The sequence below is a fragment of the Eptesicus fuscus genome, chromosome 3 (genome assembly GCF_027574615.1).
Source record: "Eptesicus fuscus isolate TK198812 chromosome 3, DD_ASM_mEF_20220401, whole genome shotgun sequence".
NCBI classification, from domain to species: Eukaryota; Metazoa; Chordata; class Mammalia; order Chiroptera; family Vespertilionidae; genus Eptesicus; species Eptesicus fuscus.
In genome coordinates, this window is record NC_072475.1 from 63,950,601 (window position 1) to 63,975,326 (window position 24,726).

A 24,726-nucleotide genomic window follows, 5' to 3' on the forward strand; every position below is an offset into this window, starting at 1 on the left:
GTTGCCTTGTGTGAGAATAAGGCCAACAGAAATTAATTAGCAGCAACATATAGAATGGGCTGTGTCAATACTTGGGTTAAAATAAATCATCTAAACAAAATCCTGGAGGTTTCTAAGAGTAGTGCATGCCTCTATATTTAACTTGGCAAAATCTACAATAACCTTCCATTGGAGACTTCTCCTGAAGGATAAAAGTACTCTGTGGTGACTGTAGTAAAAGTAAGTCTTAGGAAGATACCATCTGTGACACTGAATATGCTGTAATTACCAACAATGACACATACCTGTAAATTGTACCCCTTCTTCCCAAATTCATATGTTGAAATCCTAACTTCTAATACCTCTGAGTATGACCTTATTTGGAGATAGGGCTTTGACAGAGGTAATAAAGTTAAGATGAGGTCATTACAGTGGGACCTAATCAAATTTGATGGATGTCCTTACAAAAATGGTAATTTAGACATAGAAATACCCATATAAAATTACGAGATGTAAAGAGAAGATGGCCATTTATGTGCCAAAGACAGAGGCCTGGAACAGATCCCATCCTCATGGCCCTCAGAAGGAGCCAACACTACCAACACCTTGATTTCAGAATTCAACCTTCCAGAACTATGAGAAAATACTCTGTTGCTTAAGCCACGCAGTCTGTGGCACTTTGCTATGGCAGCCTGGTGAACTAATACAGCCCCCAATCATCCCACTGAGGACCAAAGCCATTGGTCCTGGCCAGAGCCTTAAGTTGCGCCGTCTTTTCTTTGTCAGGGTTGCTGGTGTAAGAATGGGAGACTAGAAATAAAATGTAAGATTCCAGTTAGAGGGTGTGTCAAGCCAACTAGTGATAAGGTGGAACAGAAATACACAGCCATCGGAGTTTGATTACTCTCATGGTTTATTAATATTCAGATTGAAAAAGGAGCCTTGGAGCCGCAAGTAATGCTAATTGGCACATTTGCTTTATTTATTTTCAAAACAAACTGGGTTTTTAATTTTTTTTTCCTTTTGTTCATTCCATCACATTGAAAAGGAGGAAAAGAAAAATGGTTTTGAATTCACTCGATATTTTGGACTCCTCAGATGAACAGAACATTGCACACACACTTGGAACAGAGAGAGATAGAGAGGAAAGTGGACTCCCACAGGGCCACACGCACCAATTCAAAAAACTTGGATACAGTGCAAGAATTTCCCAAAATGATTGGATCATCATTACCAAAAACTCGCCATAACAACACCAAGAAACAAAAAATGTTTAAGCCACACTGTTTGACTTGGGATCTTTCCTGCTTATTTTTTTTTAAATGTTTGCCACATAGAGAGAAAGAGGGCTAGTGGGTGGGAGAGGACGGACTCACAGACGTGAGCAGGACAGGAAGGGCAACTTCAGAGTGGAGCTGAGAAGAGGGTGGGGAGAGACAGGGTCCAGGAGAGGGGAGGGTGGGGACGTGGAAAGCCATTTCTTAAGAGTTCAGGCATGTTCTTGGTCCGCCTCGAGTTCTTCTCCTTTACCCTCATCCTGCCGGGCACTTTCCTTAGGTTTGGTTTCATCTGCAGCTTCTGAGGAAGAAAACAAGATGGGAGAATTGGGGAGGGGGAGAAGAATTAGTATTTTTTTATCACCTGTTCACATGATAATGCAATGCATTTCTTTTTTCAAACCATTTCACAAGAGCTTTAAGATGAAAGGAGGTTGCTGTCTTAGTAATATAATTTCCAAATTCAGAAGAGTTACTTCGAGAAGATTGTTCAGTGACACACATGAAGAGCTCAGGAGCTATGATATTGGGCGCAAGGAGCCCACACAGAAATTACCATTGTCTTCAATCTCTCAGCCTTACAATCAAAGTATCCATGTATAGGCTCTTAACATTGGGAATCAACAATAATCTTGTATATTTTTTCATTAGTGTCAGATTAATTGTGACAAGTACTTTATGTGGATCATTGAACAGTCATCCCAACTCTCTCATCCCTTATTTCTAGTATTATAAAAGCTGAAAAATGAAATGCTTGAATTTTCAGTTCCCCTTAAAGCTAAAGCTGTCAAAGCACACTTGCCTTATGAATAAGTGTATTCAATGGGAATGTTTGGAGTGTTTGTAGCAGACTGTCAGCTATTTCCTAATTGCAGTCATTTTAGTAAGATTATCTACTACTACTCATAAATATTTTTAAAGGCCAAAACCTTCCAAAATGACCATTATTAATCATTAAAGACCCAACATACCAATCATATTTTCCAGCAAAAATTTTTCAACAAAACTAACTAAATTCTGATCATCATAATACTTTATGTACCAGCAGTGTTCCTCATGGATTACAGAAATTTAGTATGCTAATGGATCATTTAATGTTCTGCCAAAAGAAAGTTTCCAGATTTATTTTAGTGAGGGCCTTCTATAGCAATTTGAAATATTTTTAGAGAATTTAGTTAGATCCCCAGCCTTTCCCAATGTATTTAGTGCCCTCTTCAAATTACAAAAGAATAGAATATTGATTTGAACTGTTTAGAAGGATTAACTATAGGAGCAAAATAATACTTCAAAACTCTCTTCCTAAAATAAAATCTTAGGAGCTAGTATGTATGATTTGAGGGAGATTAAAACATTCAAAATAAAAGGTGGACATACGTTTGGTAAGGTGAGAAGAATTATATATTTGTGGAATTAAGGGAACAGAATTCAAAAGAGGAAAACAAAACAACAAGTATTTAGGTAACCTGAGAAACAATCATACTTTCTGTCCCCCATTGGTGTGCAATCAGGTTAATTCCTCCCCAATCCCCCCACTTTCTATTGACAATTTTGCCTGGGCCTAGGGGAAAAGGTGACAATTGACATGCATCTGTTAATTGAAGTCACTACTATTTTCTATTAAAAGAGCTTCAATATCTACATATTCTCTCCTCAAATGCTTCAAAGTATTTTAAATATAATTATTATTTATTCAATAAATTTGTATCAAGCACCTGCAATGTGCCAAGCATTTTTGTAAATATTGAGAAAAAGCAGTGAAGAAACAATAAATATCCTTGTTCTTGTTTAAGCCTTTCATAATAAACTTTTAATGAACAATGAAATCTATAATCATAATATATCAACAGTGAGATCATCCATCAGTCATTAAATCATAACTCTTCAAGGGCAATAACAATATCTATTTTTGCTCAACTTTGAACAACTAGCTCCTAACCCCGCCTAGAGCAGGGAAGGCCCTTAGTTAATATTTATTGAATGCAAGAATGAGTGGACATCCTTATTTCACAGATGAGGAAACTAAAGTCCAGGAACAGGAAGAGATCTTCCTTAAATCATAAGATTTGTTCATGACCAAGTTTTCCCATTCTATCAGGTTGCCATACTCAACCAGTGGGGGTTCAGCTCAAATCCATTTTATCAATTCAGCACTGGAAACTAAGTACCTAGGGTTCACAGGTTTTGAGTGACCTACAAAATTTCCATGATTAAAAACAAATTGTTGTTCCAAAATGTAAAATAAAAGCCATATAATTAAAACGAATAAAGTTCAGTTAGATGACTACAAAAGGTAACATGTCAGTCAGTTAACTGGGATTCAAGTCAACTGAACACACACAATAATATATATTCTATCTAATAAAATAGTAATATGCAAATTAACATCACTCTGCTACACCCACAAGCCACGCCCACCAGCCAATCAGGAGTGAGTATGCAAATTAACCCAACCAAGATGGCTGAGGCCATGAAGCAAGCAGGAGGCTTGGATTTCCCCAGCAATGGAGGAAGCCAAGCTTTCCACCCACCCTGGCCTGCCTTAGCCTCTGCTCAAGGCTACAAAGTTTCAATTATAGAGATAAATAAATCCCAGATACCAGGGCCTCCGCTTGGGTCACTGGGGGGTGTGGCCGGCCTACAAACCACCACAGTCTCCTCGCCCAGGCACCCCATACCCCAAGGGAACCCCCACCCCGATCTGGGACACCCTTTAGGGCAAACCAGCTGGCCCCCACCTGTGCACCAGGCCTCTATCCTATCTAATACAGAGTAATATGCAAATTGACCATCACTCCAACACACAAGATGGCTGCCCCAATGTGTTCAAAGATCCTGCCCCCATGTGGACACAAGATAGCCACCACAAGATGGCCAGCAGGGGAGGGATCAGGTCTGCAAGGGAGGGCAGTTGTGGGTGATCAGGCCAGCAGGGGAGGGCAGTTGGGAGGGATCAAGCCTGCAAGGGAGGGGAATTGGGGGCAATCAAGCCTGCAGGGGAGGGAAGTTAAGGGTGACCAGGCCATCAGAGGAGGGAAGTTGGGGGCGACTGGGCTGCAGGGAAGGGCAGTTGGGGGGGACCCAGGCCTGCAGGGGAGGGCAGTTAGGGGTGACCAGGCCTGCAGGGGAGGGCAGTTAGGGGTGACCAGGCCTGCAGGGGAGGGCAGTTAGGGGCAAACAGGCTTGCAGGGGAGAAGTTAGGCATCAATCAGGCTGGCAGGGGAGTGCTTAGGGGGTGATCAGGCTGGCAGGCAGATGCGGTTAGGGGCAATAGAGAAGGCAGGCAGGTGAGCAGTTGGGAGCCAGCCGTCCTGGATTGTGAGAGGGATGTCCCAGATTGGAGAGAGTGCAGGCTGGGCTGACGGACACACACCCCCATGAACGAATTTCATGCACCAGGCCTCTATTATATATATTATGAGATGAGAGTGATTTTATACTTGTTTGATGTTATTGAATATTAAACAAAGGGGTTATTTTTGTATTAGATTAAGGGACAACTAATTAGTAAAAATAGAATGTGTCAAATCAGTGGATTCAATGAAATTCTTATAGGTCACAGGAAATTATGGGGAGAAGAAAATCTAATATAACAAAGTTTTATAACCACAAAAGCAAGGTAAGCTAAGAACTCATAGCAATATTTCTTTAAAAAAGTAAACCTACATGCAAATGAAGGAAACAGGCAATCAGATGTGAACCATATGCCTGCTCTAGTTAGAACCACTTTAATGGGAGACTGCACATGAGTTTGATAAAGGTTTGAACCTCAGACAAAGGGAAATTTATTGTGAACAGAATCTGAGTTATAGATAAATGGGTCCATTTGAGCCTGAATGTCAGAAAGAACTTCTGGAGATTGCTAACTTGCTCTTTCTCTCACTGATACTAACTCTAGACAAGTCATTGTAGTTAATAAATCATGTTGACCATATGGTTGTATATCTATATTTTCTTACCTGTTCTATTCAGCAGCCTCTTTGCCTAGAAAGAACCATGACTTATGACTTCCTAAGCCCCTAAAGCACTTAGCTATAGCTAACATATTTGACCCTGACTCTTTGCTCAGAACATTCTAAGTATTTCATTCTACGTCATTCTATTTAATTCTCATAGGTACCTTAATCATCCGATTTTATAGGTGGGAAACTGAGGCACAGTAAGATGAAGTAACTTACCTAAGACCACACTGTTTATGAATGGCAGCAAGGAATTCTAACCTAGGACAGAGCCATCTAGGCAGCTTCTACTTTAGATTGCTCTTTCTGCCTTTAACTTTGCCCAAGAAGAGTGGGCTTTCCCAGAGTGGGAGCTAGAGGAGGGAGTCCACAGGTATGTAAGCCTGGGGCCTATAAACTCTAAAAACAGATCTTGAAAAAAGCAGCTCAGATGGAGGGAAGAATTCTGATTACTTTTGTCTATCTATATAATAAAAGCCTAAGTGACCATTACGGCGGAATGACCAGAATGACCAGTCGCTATGACGTGCACTGACCACAAGGGGACAGACGCTCAATGCAGGAGCATCAGTGCACTCCCACAGGGGGAGCACTGCTCAGCCAGAAGCCTGGCTCACGGCTGGTGAGCACAGCGGAGGTGGCGGGGTCACTAAGGAGCAGTGAGCCAAGCGGTAAGGAGCAGCGAGCAGGTGAGTGGTAAGGAGCAAGGGGTCCTGGACTGTGAGAGGATGCAGGCTGGGCTGAGAGAACCCCCCCAGTACACGAATTTTGTGCACCAGGACTCTAATCCTATATGGTAAAGAGGTGATATGCAAATTAACCCTCACGCCGTAACGCCATCACAAGATGGCAGCACACACAGCAGGGGTGGGGCTGGCTGTTCCGCACGCCTGCTGCTGTAGTTCCCATGACCCCGCAGGGAGGCGGGAGGTCTGGCGGCTGCTCTGTACTCCTGCCGCAGGGGTTCCCTTAGCCCCACGGTGGGACAGGTCCCAGCTGCTGCTCTGTGTGGCTTCCACCAGGGTTCCCTAAGCCCCACTCGCTGCGGGAGCAGCTCTGCGGGGGGTCCTGCGGCTCTGTGCAGCTTGATGCTGCGTTCATTTGCATGGGTGCAGGCAGATCTGGAGCTCACGGGATTTTGAGGCACACGCAAGTGGGCGGGTACTTGACTCTGGGTCTCCTGACGCAGGCAGACTTGATACTGTGTCCCTGTGGGCACCGGCCAAAACTCTGACAGCAGGGAAGAGGGAGTCCCATCCCCCACAGAATCAGCCAGAATTAGCCATTGGTCAGCCAGCTCTCAGTGACCTGACAGCCAAAACTCATTCACCTGCATCCCAGACCCTGACAGCAGGGAGGTGGGAATATGTCTAAAGTGCAACTATTGACACAACGTAGCTCTGCAGCCGAAAGAAGCCGGCGTCATTGACAAAAAAAAAATGACTGAAGACCAATGTGCCTCTGAAGCTGAAAGAAGGTGGTGGCAATGACAGAATATGTCTGAAGAACAGCCATCAACAAGTACTACCAATACTGGTAGGAACTGCCTTCTCAGCGAAAATGGAGTACATGAGGATGCAATTCTCAAATATAGTCATGATGGAATGACTGTTAGTAGTCAATTTTGACTATCACTAAATTTCTCTGATGAAAAACCATCTGATGGAAAATTTACTCGATGTTGTAGCAAAGGTAAAGTTTGTCCAAATGATACACATTTTCCAGGATACCATGCATATTTAAAAAGGTTAATGACAAATGAAGGTTCTGACAGTAAAAATTTCATGGAAAATATTTGTTCCATAAATAGTTCTTTTGCTTTTGCTTCAATCGGTGCAAATGTTACATTGCCATCAGGATATGGGCCATACTATTTTAGAATACATGGACTAGTTTATCACCATACTGGAACTTTACATCCTTCAGATGGTGTTTCTTGGAAGTTTGCTCAACTCTATATTTTAGATACGGCCGAAGTGACAAGTAAAAGATTAGCAATGCCAGAAAACCAGGGCTGCTCAGAAAGACTCATGATCAACACCAACAACCTCATGCATGAAAAAAATGAATTAACAAAATAGTACAAGATGCTACATGAGGTAGAAAAGGAAGCCCAATCTGAAGCAGCAGCAAAAAATATTGCTCTCACGGAAGTAACAATGGCGATTAAATATGATCATAACAGTGATCTGGGTTAATATAATTCTCCCCATTTAACTGAGGTTGCTGTCATATTTAGAAATGAAGATGGAGAACCTCCTTTTGAAAGGAACTTGCTCATTCATTGTAAACCAGATCCCAATAATCTGAATGCCACTAAAATGAAACAAATCAGTATCCTGTTTCCTACATTAGATGCAATGACATGTCCTATTCTTTTTCCACATTGTGAAAAAGGCTGGGGAATAGATATTGCATTAAGACTCAGAGACAAGAGTGTAATCAACAATGATACTAGACAAAATGTAAGGACACGAGTCACACAAATGCAGTATTATGGATTTCATCTCTCTGTGCAGGACACGTTCAATCCTATTTTAAATGAAGGAAAATTAACAGTTTATTGTGGACTCATATTAAAAAATGGAGGCCAATAGGATAAATTTCATTAAAGCAAACCAATCTAAGTTGAGAGTTGAAAAATATAGTGGTTTGATGGATATCTCACATCTAGATCCGAAAATGACAATGTGTGATTGGTAAAATGATAATACTTCCATCATCTTTTGAGGGTAGTCCCAGAATTATGCAGCAGTGATATCAAGATGCTATGGCAATTGTAACAAAGTATGGCAAGCCTGATTTATTCATAACCATGACATGCAACCCCAAATGGGCAGATATTACAAACAATTTACAACACTGGCAAAAAGTTGAAAACAGACCTGACTTGGTAGCCAGAGTTTTTAATGTTAAACTGAATGCTCTTTTCAATTATATATATAAATTCCATTTATTTGGCAAAGTAATAGTTAAAATTCATGTCATTAAATTTCAGAAATGTGGACTGCCAAACTCTCACATGTTATTGATATTAGTGAATCCAAATTATGAACAGAAGATGACATTGACTATAGTTAAGGCAGAAATTCTGGATGAAAACCAGTGTCCTCGACTTTTTCAAATTGTAAAATCAAATATGGTACATTGACCATGTGGAATACAAAATCCAAATAGTCCATGTAGTTGGACATCCCCTGAGGGGTCCCAGATTGGAGAGGGTGCAGGTCAGGCTGAAGGACATCCCTTCCATGCATGAATTTCGTGCACCAGGCCACTAGTATAATATAAAATCTTGTTTTGGTACTTTCTGGTGCTAATTGTATAATTTTCAAATGCTAGAAATTAGTTAATATGTACAGTAATCTTTAGTATTTTGTGCAAAAACTATGATCATCATGATGAGTGGCAAAGGTAGCTGAATGGCTGAGGCCAGTTGGTCACTCCAATTATCATGATCCAATTAAGATAATTAGTCACATTTCCCATCTAGAGGATCAGCCTCCCACTGAGATAGTCATTGCTTAAGAAGAGGCTGTAGGAGCTAAAATTTACATGACATTTTTAATACCAAGTGACATAGAACAAGTGAGTGAAAGTACAAGGTCTGAAGCTGGCAAATGAGGAAAACCTGCAACTGCTGCTATGACAGCTGAAATCCATCAAGTTCAAGAGTAGAAAACACTTTTTGTTTTTCAGTTTAGCTCTGAATATACTTTTGTTTATATTAAACATAAAAACCTAATGCTAATGAAGTTCAATTAGATGTTTATCTAATAATGATATTGTAATTTTGGTTAAGACATTGCATGAAAAGAGCAAGATTAAATTAATCACAGAACATATCTATCATCTATCTATCTATCTATCTATCTATCTATCTATCTATCATCTATCCTCTATCTATCCACCTACCTCCCTATTTATCATCTTAAGTGACCAGTGAATTTATCCTCTAGAAGAGTCATTAATATTCTATCTAGTGATGGCTTCTCTCCACAATTCAGCCTTCACCAGGGGAAATCAACCCTCAAATGCAGTTTTATTATAAGAAAAAGTATGTTAAAGAAAAAAACAAATGATGATGCATTTTAGTGGTTTGGTCTAAAAGGGGTGAAAATGATGTTTTTTGTGTGTGTTTTTTTTAACAAAATTGGACAGTTTTGATAATGTTTATATTAAATAATATTTAAATTCTCAAAAATTACGGTCTGTCAGTTTTTACAGATCATGTTAGAATCTGGTAAAGAGATATAAACTTCTCCAGCCTTGACATTTTAACCCTGACAAAAACATTACTTTTTCCAGGCCCCAAGACCTCTTAGAAATCACCATGTTCTCTAGCAGTCTCCATGTATTTGATAATTTTCTGTGTTAACTTCAAAAGAGAGAGTGCACATCATACACAGTAAAGCCATATATTATTAATGTCTTAGAGTGGAAGGATGCTTCAAAAGAGAAGAAAAATGTGTAAATTTACTCATTTATTTATTTGGTGAAAGGTTCTGGGCCATAGTCACTACGTGCCATGCATTGTTCTAAGCACTGCAAACACAGCGGCGGTGATGCACAATGAAAACACCAAGCAATGATCTCGACCTTCTTAGAATTCATATGCTAGTGATTACTGGCATGTGTATTGCTTGTTGGAGAAGGAGGCATAAAAGAAAACATAGTTGCTAGGTAAGAAGACAGCTCAAAGGGGCATACTTTCTCCTGGGATTTGCAAAGTTGAGTATCTTGAATGAATCTCATAAGTTTTGAAATAGGAAAAAACCCTAATAGGTATCACATTCTGGATTCACAATAACTATTCCTAAAAAAAGATCAAGACCACGTTAAGATGGCAAGAAAGATGGAAGTCATTTCTATGCCCCTTGGAAACTGTGCGGTGGAAGCCTTGAAAGAGTAAGGGGATCCATGGAAGCCTTCACAGTGGTCCTGGAAAAATGTACACCAAACTGGCTCTCTGATCCTTGCTGAAATAGATTCTGGAAACTGCTCTTTCCTTTATGCATTCCATTCATTTCCTCGAAAGGGTGAGAATAGCAAGTCTGCACAGTCTGTTGGTGAACAAATACCAGGAGCATATGCAGCAGCGGCTGCTTGCGCGTCAGCCAGGCAGCCGGCTGCAGTGCTGCTGAAGGGATGGCGGTGTTCCCAGCTGCCATCGCCCACACTGAGCTCTAATGGCCCTGTTTACTGGCTCTGGTCCAGGCCCCTCCGCAGCCCTACATTACTGAAATTAGGTTGAGTGGATTTCCGAGTAAAACATTACCTCTTGGGACCTGCCCAGCTCTCCCCAGCCTTGTCAACATTGATTAAATAGAAGCTGCTATCATCTTGGGGCCATGCCCACAATTACTCTACCAGTCACCACTGGGCTGGGGTGTTTGCTCCATTTCCTTTTTTTATTTTCATCTTTCTTGAGTATTAAGTATCATCATCTCAAAGTCTCAAAGGAAAGTGATAAAAAAAAGCATTTTGCAGCTAACTCACATATGTCCCTCTTATTACTTACGTGGTCTTCCTCTTGAGCTGTGTACCAGATGTTGATCTGCAGCCTGATCATGGCTTTTGGTGGTTACTGGGATCCACATTTTATGCTTTTCATGATCATATTTTACATTTCAAGTTCCTTTGAAAGCACTGAACCAGTGTACACTATTTTGATGTCAACGGAATGGTGCAAATATCACCTATGTCCCCTCCTTGCTCTCTGTAACCCTACTGCCTACAATACTATTCACTTTAGGATTTCAAAGAAGAACAAGGAAGAATTTAACCAAGGAGAAGACTCAGAGGCAACATGGCAGGTCCCCAGTGATACCTGAAATGTACTCCTTCTCTCAGAAGTTGAGGCCTAGGATCAAGCTGACTTATGTTCTAGCCTTGACTGTGCAACCAATTAGTCATGTGACCTTCCCTTTCTTTGCCTCAGTTTCCTAATCTATGAAAAAAATATGGATAACAATGCCCACCCCACCTTATTGCAGGTTGTTTGGAGGTCAAAAAAAGGTACTTGAAAGGACTTTATAAAATTGAAATGCAGTATGTAATATGTCAAGATTTTAATCCAACCTGTGGGATTTGGGTAAAAACAAAAACAAAAAAACAAAACAGCACCTATCAAGCTTAACATTTCTATCCCAGGAAGAAAAATAGCAATCCTTACCCACAAACCCACAAAATCTTCCCAGATAAATGACTAAGATAATTTCTCCCCTAGAATGTTCCTGTAAATTCTCTAACTCTAATTAGAAAATAAGAATACAAGTGATTTATTAAATAGAGCTGCTCATTATAGAATCTAGGATTTTTAACCGATAGAACAAAAGTTAGTGTTTTTTCTGAAAGGAGAAAAGACCCAGAGATTTTAAAAAGTTAAAACAAAACTTAAAGGAAGTACAGTTTGATCTTGAAAACTTCTTAAACTTTCTCTATATAAAATGTCTACCAAGCCATCAAAAATTAGGTGTTTGACCTTCTTTCCCCATTAGATAAGAGAGCTGGTTTTAGAGCCAGACTCTTTACACTTAAATTCTATCTCTGCAGACTGGTGCAGCCACTGTAGAAGACAGTATGGAGTTTCCTCAAAAAATTAAAAATAGAACTGCCTTTTCCCACTTTGTCCACCTCCAACTCCTCCTCACTCCTTTCCCCTCTGGCTATCACCATACTGTAATCTGTGTCTATACATTTTATAGGGTGATCCCTTTCTGGAAATAAATCCAAAGAAACCTGAAACACTAATTCAAAATAATATATGCACCCTTGTGTTCATTGCAGTGTAATTTACAATAGCCAATATCTGGAAATAGCCCAAGTGCCCATAGATAGATGAGTGGATAAAAAAAAAAAAAACTATGGTACATTTGCACAATGGAATACTATGCAACTATAAAAAAAGAAGGATCTCTCACCCTTTGCAACAGCATGGAAGGTCCTGGAGAGTATTATGCTAAATGAAATAAGCCAGCCAGAGAAAGACAAGTATCACATGATCTCACTTATATATGGAATTTAATGAACAAAATAAACTGATGAACAAAATAGAAACAGAGGCATGGATGCATGGAACAGACTGACAGCTGTCTGTTATATATTTTTATATGTATTTATATTTATAAATATAAATTTTATATGTACAGATTATATATATATATATATATATATATATATATATATATATATATAGTATAGAGACAGATCAGATAACAGTATGGTGATAGCCAGAGAGGAAAAGGGTGGGGAGAAGTTGGAGGTGGACAAAGTGGGGAAAAGGAAGACAGAAAGAGACTTTGCTGATGTGATGGGTGCACAATGCAGTGTGAAGATGATGTTTTATTGAGTTGTACAATTGTATGGTTTTGCGAACCAATGTTACCCCAACAAATAAAATAAATAAATAAGAATTCTATCTTTGACATTTACCATGATTTTGAGTAAGTTATTTAACCTCTTATTGCCTCATTTTCCTTATCTGTAATTTATCTGTAATTGGTGATAATATTGGTACCTGCCTCCTGGGTTTTTTATGATATTTAAATGTGTTAATTATTTAAAGTACTTAATAATGAATGGTGTGTTTCAATAAGTGTTCAATAAGTGTTGACTATTATTACGTGACTTAAAGGGAACTAACATTGGTTTAATTTTTACTATGTGCCAATCATTGTTCTAAGGGGTTTCACACATAAGTATTCAATATACATCTTGCCTGCTTCCCCATTTCTTCATAAGTAAAATGGGGATAATAATATCTACCTCATATATTTGTGACGAGCGTTAAATGAGAGAATAAAGACCTTAATACAGTGCCACTACCTTGCTCACCCACGTGCCTAATGAATGAATGATCCTCTTCCTCTCTCCACATTTATGCTCATCCAATTTTAGCCCACAATCAAGAGGAAAGTTTCTTCAAACATCCAAAGAAAGGTGTTAGAAATGCTCTCAGCAATGTTGCAGGAATGAGACAAACACTTGAAACTGGATCAGCAAGGCAAATTTACTTCTGCCCAGAAGGGTGCTCCTGCCAGCTGAAAATCATGGTCAAAAGCACACCAAACGGGGAGTGGGGGGGGGGGGGGGGGTATTTCTTTACTCAGGGTCTGCCCTGCCCCTCACTCTGAACTCTAACCTGATTGGCCAGGGTTCAGAGCTCGGATTCCCATTATTGCGTGATTGGCTAATTCAGAGGAAGGAGAAGGGAAGGCAGAACTTAAGATGGCAGTCCCCCTGAGAGCCTGAAGGTCATACCAAGATCGCAGAACCTAAGATGGTGGCCCCCTGATGAATCTGAAGGTCATATCAAAATGGCGGGACCTAAGATGGTGGTGAGCTTCTTTCTTTGACAGAAAAGATGGGAAAGAAGAGTTTGTGCCTTATGAAGTTTTTGCTTGTAGAATGAAAATGAAATTAAAAACTCTAAAAAAAGGCTTTGATGTCAAGGGTTAGGGTCCAGAAATAACTTCAAGAGTGAAAATGGCATGGTCAAACTTGAAGGGCATGATTTTGTGATGCAAGAATCAAGGCTGCTAAATAATAATGTCTCAAAAGGCAATACAGCTGATATTGCCTCTATTAAGAACAGAACAATTTCTCCATTTCATACCTGGAGAATAGCAGCCACTTGATTTTAAAAAGAAACAACTTATCCTCAGCCTTAGCTCTATATGATTCCCTAAATTTTGTAGCAAAAATGTATCATATTGAATAAGCAAGAACCAAATCATCCCCTGTCCCTGGATATGTAGTAAATCTTATATCTAGCAGGCAATTTATAGAGGATGACAAATCTCCAGGTTTAAGATATCTACCTAATTTTAAGAAAAATTCCCTTACTCAATAATTATCAAATTCAAAACTTGCAAAAGACCTAAAACTTCTTGTCCCTTAACCTTACGGAAAATAATCAAATACAGTGAAAATTTTCAATTTCATGATGAGAAAGACCTTTTCATTTCCAAGAAGCTTTGCAGTTATCTGGGGACAGGGCATGTGTTGGGGAAGACATTGGTGTTCTGATGGGGTAATTCTTTCTACCTATGCACAACTCTCTCTTTTCTGGGCCTTCTGAAGCAAGGAACTACAGCAGATTTTGAAGAATAAAGAGAGAACAGATGGAGTAGGAAGGAACCATTCTCTTAAAAGAAATCCAGGCACAGAAATACCCTACTTTTGGGGGAATTAAATAAAAACATGATCCCTCCCCCACCCTACTCCAAGGATAATCTCTAATTCCTCCTGCTGCATTTTGGAGGAAATTAGTAATTTTCAAAAAAACCAGAACTCAGGTATTTGATGTTAATTATTTAGATCCATACTTAAGAGTTGAGGAAAAATATAACTGTTATCATCATAATTAGGTAGTTATTAATCTTAATAATAGGAAGAGAGCAAAGTGGGGGGAGGGACAAACATTATAAGCATGGTCATCTGGGCAGCTTCACCAGGAAGCTACAACTTCACACTCCCCAGGGAACCCTGGGTCCATTCCCAGTGATCTGAGGGAAGGAATCAAACAAAGGGGGAGATGGACACATGGGCAGTGAAGTCTGGGTGAGGTAGGGAAGGTGCTTGTCTGTCAGTCTAGCCTGAGGAAAAGGATCATTGGCTAGGAGGGCGAAGCCAGAAAGGCATGTGAATTCTTCAAGGGTTAATTGGTTAAGCTCCTGGTTATAATCCCCAAACAAAGAGCTTCCTCTCTCTTAAGCAGCCACATAGCCCATGGCCATGCAGACCCCACACACAATGGACTGCAGCTGGGAACACAAGCTAAGCTAGCCAGATGCTGGACTGGACTGGACTGCGCTTTAATGGGGAACTGAGACTCTTGGCAGTGTCCATAATTCTAGCCCTGCTGAAGCAAGATTGGACTTTTTCCATGGCGGAATAGACAGAAATGGGACATTGGAAACCCAGAAGTTTAATTTCATGGAAATAAAGATCACTCATCCTCCTGTTCAAGTCTCAGTAAATTCCTTTCCTTATGACATCACAAAAACTCCACTTCCACTGGTAATGACTCGGGGTACAGAGGGCACCCCATCTATAACAAAACAGGCTAATCATGTTTCTTTGTCATTTGTCATTGAATTTATTCTTAGTTTTTATTCCTAGCACCTTTTCACATTTATTGAAACCGGCTGCTTAAGCATCAAACTAGCTGCTTAAGCATCATACTAGCCATCATACATTATTCGTTTGTTTTTCCTTAGGTATCTCTATTATTCTCATTGTTTTCAACAATGTGCCACCCTAGATCTTATCTAGTGATCAGTTACAAAAGCATAGTCATTTGTGTCTGTTAGACCTTGAAAAAGTTAATGAACAATCTGGGTTATACTGATTTGCATTTTAAAATTCAACTATTTATAATGTTTTAACATATAATGAGTTAATATGCCTTCTTACAAAGTTTGCATTTTTAATATTTGTCTTTAAAAGCAAAAGCAGATCTAGGTTTTTCAAATTCCACAATCTGATATGTGATTAAATTAGTTCTCTGACTCCAAGGTTAAAATACAGAAATCAAAACTAGACATAATTCTAACTCCATAACAGTCACTCCGATAGCTATGCAGCTACCTAAAAACTTTTCCTATGTATGAATAAGTATTGCTTGGGCAACATTTAAATTTTAAAATAAAAGCACCACATCTGTGAGTTATATTCAGCTCAGGCATTGCTATGACTCACCTTGATGTGTTTGATTGTATTTGCAATACACCAGAAAATTATTTATCTTTGTTGTTTAATTTTCCCTTATGACTGTATCTACACAGCACAAAGAAAACTAAAGACTTGGCAGTTGTCTTGCTAATTTTATCAATACAAATGGATAAACCACACAATTCAGGACAAAAGGTTAAAATCTGCGTACATTGTCAGAGAGTAGGCTTGTAATTGGTCGTAAAATTACAGAATAGTGGATGCTGAAGGGGATCTTAGAGATCATCTGATCTCAGCCCCTCATTCCCTCTGAAGAGAGAGAGTTTCTGTGACTTGTCCAAAGTTACACAGCTAATTACAATTCAGCAAATCCTCCCATAATACTATAACACCTCTCACAACTTTGGGGGATAAGTGGATTCTACTACTTGATTTTAATTTACCTTTCTCTCCAGTAGTCCTAAATATACTATATACATCTATTCCTCCCCACCCCCATCTTTCCACTTTACTATCCTCCTCCCCTTTTCCCTCTCTCTCTCACTTCACTCTCTACTTTCTTCCTCCCTCCTTCCATTTATTTCTCTGCTGTGAAAAAGAAGGTAAGTTCAGTATAATTTTGCTATAAGGGCTACACAAAGTAATTTTATTATTTTTAAAAAATTAATTTCGAGGGAGAGAAACATTGATCTGTTACCTCCTGCACATGGCCTGACTGGAGATCGAACCTGCAACCTGGTTATGTGCCCTGACCAGGAATCGAACCCACCACCCTTTGGTGTACAGGAACCAACTGAGCCACATTGGCCAGGGTCAGAAGTAATGTTAGATATTCTGGAGGCTTGCAGAACCACGGGGCTGAGGATTATTGTTGTATCAAACTTCAACATATTAAGTACAGATTTTGAGAAATGAAGTGGATATTTTATGCAGAGAGGAAAAGAAATGGGGACTTTTAAAACTGTAATTTAGATGGAATAGTCATCATTGCTTTGAGAAAGCTTTATAAATTGAATGACTAAAGAGTTATTAGGTAATAAAAGTCCAGAATTATTGATAATTACTACAAATACTGTCATATCTAGGATTCTATAAGAGATCATGACTAGGTTGTGAAGAAGAGGAAATAAAAGTGCATGTCATTCCCCCATCTACCACTCTCTCCACTTCCCAATGAAAGCTGAGTGTTAAAATACCAACTGAGAAGGTTTAACTCAATTTTGAAATTAATTTAAAGAAACATTATTATAACAAAAAAGTCCTATAGAAGGTGTTTGTGCTCTATGCTTGCACGTAGATAAATAAATGCAATCTCCACCTCTTACTGTGAGAATTCATTTTGCACTCATTGTGAGTTTTGGCTTCCTGGGGCCTGTCAAATTGTGGCACTGCCTGTGAGTGAAAAATTGTTTTCAGAATCAATAGCACTTACTGGAATACAACCATAACTATATCAAAGAGGTAATATTTTTATTTGTATTAATTTTTCTCTTTTTAGTCAAAGATGCCAAAGCTCTTTACTTACATTTAGTGGCAAAGAATGTAATAGCTTTGGCTATTTGGAGACATTAGGACAATAAGCAGTTAAAGAATAAAGACTTACCTGGCTGGTGTGACTCAGTGGTTGAGCATCACCTCATGAACCAAGAGGTCACTGGTTTGATTCCTGGTCAGGACACATGCCTGGGTTTCTGGCTTGATCCCCAGTAGGAGGCATGCAGGAGGCAGCCTACCAAGGATGTTTCTCTCTCATGAATGTTTCTATCTCTCTCTCCCTCTCACTCCTCTCCCTCTAAACATCAACAAAAACATAGTTTGTTTAAAAAAAAAAAGAAGAAGAAAGGCTCATGGTGAGTCTTAGCTTATCTGAGATAGAACTCAGGAATCAAGTATGTCTGCCCATCATAAAACATTCAAAAATCATTCCATTCTCTCCTTTCTCCACCCATTTTTGTTTTTGGCATCTTCTTAAAATATTCCTTTTTTCTTAATTTCAGTGAAGACTATTGTTCTGGATTTTTTTCCTTCTATTTTCTAGCTTTTATTTTTCCATTCTGTGTCTAGATTTTAGTCCCTGTACCCTAACATGTCCACAAACCAAGATTCAATTATAAATTCTCTTTGTAGACTCTACATCAGAAAACTCATTTTCTCTAGTGACTTAAACCCTGACCCCATAATCAGGTAACCAGCAAATTTATATTATCACTGCCATATTGTGTGATACATCCCTATAAACATATTACTTCCTTTATCAAAAAAACTTTACTGATTCCTGACTACATATACATTAAATTCCAATATTTCTCCACATCCTTGACTCTACTCCTGACTCTAATCTTATATCTCAGTCTGTACTGGACATCACATGATCACTGTCACTGCAAATATCACCAGATTAGCCTTATCATTCTCTCAGTGATCCAAGTTTAAAATTCTCTCTCTCCATATGCACCTATCTTTTGGTTCTTCTTTCTCAATGACAGATCTCTACTTGAGGCCATGAAATGGAAAAAAAAAATAACTGTACTGGTGAAAATCATGCCAGACTTAAAGGCAATAGAAACTAACCATACTACTACTTTGAAACCAGCAGTAAGCAATGGAGGGAAGTGCAAGTAGGTAAAGATAACACAATATCTGAAGTACATGTTTAAGGAAAATAGTCAAATAGGAGGTCAATAGCAGGGAAAGTCAAGTATTAGAGGCTAGAGGAACATAAAACTAGAAAGAGGCCAATACAGATAGACCATGGACATGTCAGGGAGTCTTTCAGCCAGCAATAGGGCCTCCCAATCATGGGAGTAAGAACAAGATTCCTATCTCTAAGAGTATAATGATAATAAGGCAGGACCTTAGTCTCAGAGAGACCAGAGTACAAATGAGATGAATGAGACAGGGACTTAGATAAAGCAAACCAAGCAGAAGTCTAGTTAGTGGAACTGTTTAAAGTAAAAGACCAATTACTGGTGTTTAGGTGCAAGCAGACTTGATGCTGAGCCAATTGTGTGTAGGGTCCTTTAAATTTCTCCAGCCTAGGAATGAGAATGACATCAATTTCAGAACCAAGCATAGAATTCAACCTGAAAGAGGAATTGTGAATGACCTCATCAGTGGTGCTTACAGGGATAGATGGCAATACCAGACTAGAATTTCAGGGGGTGGTGGAGACACTAAAGTCTGAACCAATATAGTCATATCTTAATAAATCTTCCTGTTTCCAACGTAGCCCTCCTGAAGACTTCTCTGTCATGGATAGTGGCAGCTAAAATAATTATTTAAAGCCAACAGACAATAATGTGAAAAGGGAGAGGAGATGGTTGCTGTCCCAACAAATTCTCTGATACTATTGAGTCAGAAACAAGGGACACGACTTTCCTTGTCATTTAAATGAAAGTGTACTGAAAACATTTTTTGTCATGATCTCACTATAATTTCCCTTGGACCTGCTTGATGTTAGCTGTCTGTTTGGCCCACACGTTTTTGCCATCACTGCTGACTCAGGTCAGAGAAGTCCCAACGAGGAGCACAATGGCTTGTAAGCTCTCTCAGGGGCCTAGGCCATCTTGTCTAATTGTTGAGACCAAAAATAAGAAAATACTATAGAAAAAAATAATTAAAAGTTAATTTTGTTTTTCAAGTTAGATTTTTATGAGATCTTGGAAGGAGAATTAATGAATTAAAGGAGATGTAGTAATAAATTTGGGGATAAAGATACTATTGAAAATATTCAGAAGTTGTAGGGGAAAATAAGAAAAAGGTATTTTACTGAAGTTAACTTGAGTATAGATTATAATAGGATGAAAATCTACAGTGTCAACATTTTCTAGCCAAAGACTATGAGTAACACACCCGTAGTTGAATACAGTGGAGTTTGTTGACGTGTTGCAGGGAGAACCCACACTGTGGGGAACCATAAGGCATCACAGTGTCAGGAGGTTAGAAAGGACTATTTGGGCATGTGCTAGGAGATTTGGATTCAAGGAGGCAGAGCTTTGCTCTGGATTAAATGTTGTCATGAAGCAGGGGTCATTTTATGATTGTAAATCTCAACAAATACTATCTAAAAGGAAGGAGGAATGAGGCAAGTATCATTATCATCCATATTAGGCAGGTTTGGGAAATACTTGAACATTTTATTGTTTAGACCATGGCCATATTTAGGCTGTGCTCAGACATGATTATGGTGGTTTGTTTGTCTTGAACCATCATATGAAGTCTGATGTTGGTGTTCTGTGAAATTGTTTGTGTTAACAAGAGAACTAAGGCCTGTCTGTGAGCACCAGACCAGCTCCTCGCTGTCAGGGCCTTCTTTTCTCTTTCTCAGGAGAAATAAGGGAGATTCAACTTGACTTTCCATCATTTCCATTAATTGATGTGCCATCATTAAGAACTGTCATTGCATCTACCTGTGTCCCACTCTGAAGTTTTCCATCTAGTAATAGTAATGGACGTGTGATTCCCTTGAGCATCATAAAAGAGAAATGACATTGATTGCACAGAGACAGCGAAAAGATTCCACCTCAACCAGCACCATCAGCTGAAGCCCTATCCTGAAATGCTTTTACTGGCTCTTAAAGATGCTTATGGCTCCCAAGGGACTAGTGGCACTGTTTTCTAATTTAAAATATCTTAATTAAATAAAATCCTTCGTGAGGAAGAAAGAGCGGGCCAGATTGGGGTCTGTCACCTCAGTTGTTTTCTCATTTCATTGATATGACAAGACAGCATGTTTGGGCTTTTCTGCCTCTCTCTTCCCCTCCTTCCTTTAATGACCTGTCAAAAGGAAATTCCATCCTGTGTTGGCATTAATGCCTGCTGTAAATAAAGAGGAAATGGAGGAAAGAGGAGGAGGAAAGAGAGGGCGTGTGTGGTAGAAGCTAGCTTTGCAGCTCAATTGTAAGGCATCTCTCAGTGTCTAGACACCAGCTGCCTGGTAACCATGGGAACCCACTAACTTTGGCTGATGGGCTGAGGAGTAATGACTCTCAGGAGATCTGGGTGGGAGCATGGTGGTGGGGGCAGAGGATGAAAGGTTGGGAGAGATGGCACAGAGCGTATTAGAACAATATGGGGAAGGGCAAAGACAAAACAAAACTCTCTTTGTGAAAGGGCGGCATTAACCTTGTTACCATTTTTTCTCATGCACATTACACACATGGTGACAATGTACAAACCTGCTATACTCTGCAGGTGTCAGGACACAGGTTGCTGAAGATGAATAGCAGAGCTGGAATGATTATATTCCCATCAACCTCCTGCCAGTGCAAAATAACATCTTCAGTAAACCAAAGCTTTCCACAGTAAACAGACAGGATCAACAATTGTCTGAAGTCTCTGGTGTAGGCAATTCCGGTCCCTAAGATTGCTGTCACTTTTACAAGCACTCAGCAATGGAGATTAATCACAGCTCTTTATACCTACAGTGTCCTCCCTTCCTGCTGCTCCCATTTCCCCTTAGCATGCATGGGCTGGGCCGCTGTTAAATAAAGGAGGATGGTGGTGGAAATGGTGAGGAAAGGAGTAAGAAATGAAGAGTTACCAGTTCAGGGCCAATTCATCAATCATACAAACATATTTTGTTCTCTTATCCTATCTAATATAAGAGTAAGATGCAAATTAATCATCACTCCGCTACACCCACCAGCCACACCCACCAGCCACACCCACCAGCCAGTCAGAGCGAGTATGCAAATTAACCCCAACCAAGATGGCTGCGAGCAGGAGGGAGGATTGGGTTTCCCTGGCAATGGAGGAAGCCAAGCTTTCCACACACCCTGGTGGGCCCAGGCATCCACTCAAGGGTACAAAGTTTCAATTATAGAAGATAAATAAATTGCAACAGAACTGGCGGTAGCCATGGAGCTGCAGAGAGCAGGAGGCTAGGGTTGCCCCCGGCAATGGAGGAAGCCAAGTTTCTGCAGCCCTGGCTGGCCCAGGCCTCCACTTAAGGCTACAAAGTTTCAATTATAGAAGATAAATAAACCCCAGATACCAGGGTCTCCACTTGGGTCACCGGGGGGTGTGGCCAGCCTGCAAACCACCACAGGCCCCTCGCCCAGGCCACCCCATGCTCCAAGGGAACCCCTACCCTGATCCGGGACACCCTTTAGGGCAAACCAGCTGGCCCCCTACCCATGCACCAGGCCTCTATCCTATCAAATAAAAGAGTAATATGCAGATTGACCATCACTCCAACACACAAGATGGCTGCCCCCATGTGGTCAAAGATCCTGCCCCCATGTGGACACAAGATGGCCACCACAAGATGGCCAGCAGGGGAGGGAAGTTGAGAGGGACCAGGCCTGCAAGGGAAAGCAGTTGTGGGCAATCAGGCCAGCAGGGGAGGGCAGTTGGGGGTGATCAAGCCTGCAGGGGAGGGCAGTTAGGGTTGACCAGGCCGGCAGAGAAGGGGAGTTGGGAGTGACCAGGCCTGCAGGGAAGGGCAGTTGGGGGGGACCCAGGCCTGCAGTGGAGAGCAGTTGGGGGGGACCACGCCTACAGGGGAGGGCAGTTAGGGGTGACCAGGCCTGCAGTGGATGGCAGTTAGGGGCAAACAGGCTGGCAGGGGAGCAGTTAGGCATCAATCAGGCTAGCAGGGGAGTGGTTAGGGGGTGATCAGGCTGGCAGGCAGAAGCGGTTAAGGGCAATTAGGAAGGCAGGCAGGCGAGCAGTTGGGAGCCAGCAGTCTTGGATTGTGAGAGGGATGTTCGACTGCCCCCAAGGGATCCCAGATTGGAGAGGGTGCAGGCTGGGCTGAGGGACACCCCCACCCCCCGTGCACGAATTTCGTGCACAGGACCTCTAGTTCAAATATAGACTTCTATCATCAGAGGTTTCCAATCCATGGATTTTGCAGTTTGACAGTTGCTTGCGGTCAGCCTGTCCCTTTTCCATCACACGTTCCTTTTCATTGCGATTTTTAGGTAGCACTGAAACCACTACCTTACCCCTCTTACCACTAATGGTGTGCTGATTTCCACCCCTACCCACATCTCTCCACCCCATTTCCTTGACTAAGTATCATCACATACAAACATACCCCTATGGACCTCCAGGCTCTTTGGTAATGCTCAAGTTGGTCTACAGCTATAGAGACTAGATTTATTGTCTGTCTCAATGTTTTAGCTTTACTCAGGCAACCTTATCTACCACAGTTAGGATCCAATAGAAAACCTGCTGGTTTTACTGGAGTTATCTGGGTCACAAAACTGTTTTTCAATTGTGCAAAGCTAACAAATGATACACACGTTAATCCTTGGACTCTGATAAAAGCCAACAGAGATGCCTGAATATAGACATATACAGAGTGGAGCAAAAGTTTGTTTACAGTTGTTTGTATGGAACAAATACAATAATTAATATATAATAACACAAGAATGAACTCTGTGTTTTGCTTATTCACAACGGTAAACCTATTTTTGCCCGATTCTATGTGTGTGTGTGTGTGTGTGTGTGTATACTGTTTTATTCAATGGTTCCTCTGAAGAAAATGCTCCTATGTGAAAAAGTGTTGCAGTCATATTGAACTATAATTGGCATGTAAGCAAATTTAACATACTAAAAAAGGGCTATTCATAAGTAAATGCTCATTTAACTATAATTAATAACTGGAACATTTTAATGCACCAGAGACTATTAGACATTAAAGCTTGCCTAACTTTGACTTGATGATTTAACATGAAAGAAAGGCAACTTGTTCCTAAGCAAAGGTGTGTTTTTGCCATCTATTTCCAGTCAGTGCAGAATCCCAAGTGGCTTTGATTTGCTGAAATGGTTTTCTGCTTTAGAGATGAATCTTTTGCATGGGGAGATGAAACCGATTTCCTCCCTATGACCCGGCTCCCTGCAGGGAGTGACTGAGAAGCTCTGAGACTAGGACAAGGATCTGGTCCTCAGGTGCCAGTGACACAGCCCATTTATAGTCACTGTCAAGTTGCCAACATCTTCTGGTCATTAGGAGGCAGAATGTAACTTGTGAGAACTCGATGAGTCACCAAAGAATTTTCAGGGGCAAAGGAAGATGGGGGAACATCTGCCCAGGTGGCAGAGGGGATGAGGAGTAAACCAATGAAATATGAGGGTGATTTGGGGTCACTGTTGTCACCTATGCATTGACCATAAGAATAACTATTTTCTTCATCACTTGCTGAATCAACTATATCTACTGAGTATTCACTATCTGTTCTATCTATTTGCAGGGAATACAGCAGTGTACAAAACAATAATAAGACTAAGAACAGCCTGTTCTTATGGAGCTTATATTGTACTATTAGAGGCCCAGTGCATGATTAAATAATGTGCATGTAGGGTCCCCTAGGCCTAGCCTGCCATCAGGGTCATGTCCGCCGCCCTGTGATGCCTCTCGTGCTCACGGATGCTGCTGGCGCCCCACCCCGCCCACCACAAGAGCCGCTGCTTGTTTGGTTGTGACGCTGTTATGGCATCACGACCACAGGCTTTTTATGATATAGATAATAAACAAATATTAAAATATATAGCATGTTAGGTGGTGGTAAGAGCGATGAAAACAATATTGGAAAGGAGAATGGAGAGTGCTGGGATGAGGGTATAGTGACAGTATTAAACAGAAAGCTTCCTTGAGAGGGGATATGTGGACAGAGAGCTGAAGGTTAGAGAGGGAACTCTATGAGCATCTAGAGGAGAGAGGTTTCTAGGTGGAGGAAATACTAAGTGCAAATGTGAACACACGTGATTGTTGGAGTTGCAGCAAGGAAATCAATCTTGCTATCATGAAACTAGAAAGGGACAGTAAAGGAAGATGACATCCGAGTGGTGATCTGGTGGGAAGGATGTTAATCATGGAGGAATCTGAC

General features: G+C 40.5%; 1 protein-coding gene and 1 long non-coding RNA gene across 4 annotated transcripts in view; one reads left to right on the forward strand and one right to left on the reverse strand.

Moving 5' to 3' along the window:
• Nucleotides 1-1,247: 1,247 nt before the first annotated feature.
• Nucleotides 1,248-24,726, reverse strand: part of GAP43 (growth associated protein 43) — a 104,390-nt gene continuing 80,911 nt past the window's right edge. Inside the window, exons 1-2 of one of the 3 annotated variants that reach the window (XR_008555586.1) lie at nucleotides 13,049-13,284; nucleotides 1,248-1,557 (exon numbers count right to left, since the gene is read on the reverse strand). Coding sequence is in view for 1 of the 3 variants with exons in the window: in XM_008146623.3 (XP_008144845.2) it covers nucleotides 1,469-1,557 (89 nt within the window). In the remaining 2 variants the exon portion in view is untranslated. Of the gene's footprint in view, nucleotides 1,558-13,039; nucleotides 13,285-24,726 lie in introns of those variants that run through there. The other 2 variants (XR_008555585.1, XM_008146623.3) reach the window with 2 other exon arrangements.
• The window catches only part of LOC114233393 (uncharacterized), a 42,820-nt gene continuing 31,523 nt past the window's right edge, over nucleotides 13,430-24,726 (forward strand). Inside the window, exon 1 of the long non-coding RNA XR_003619542.2 lies at nucleotides 13,430-13,551. This is a non-coding gene — a long non-coding RNA (uncharacterized LOC114233393). The remainder of the gene's footprint in view (nucleotides 13,552-24,726) is intronic.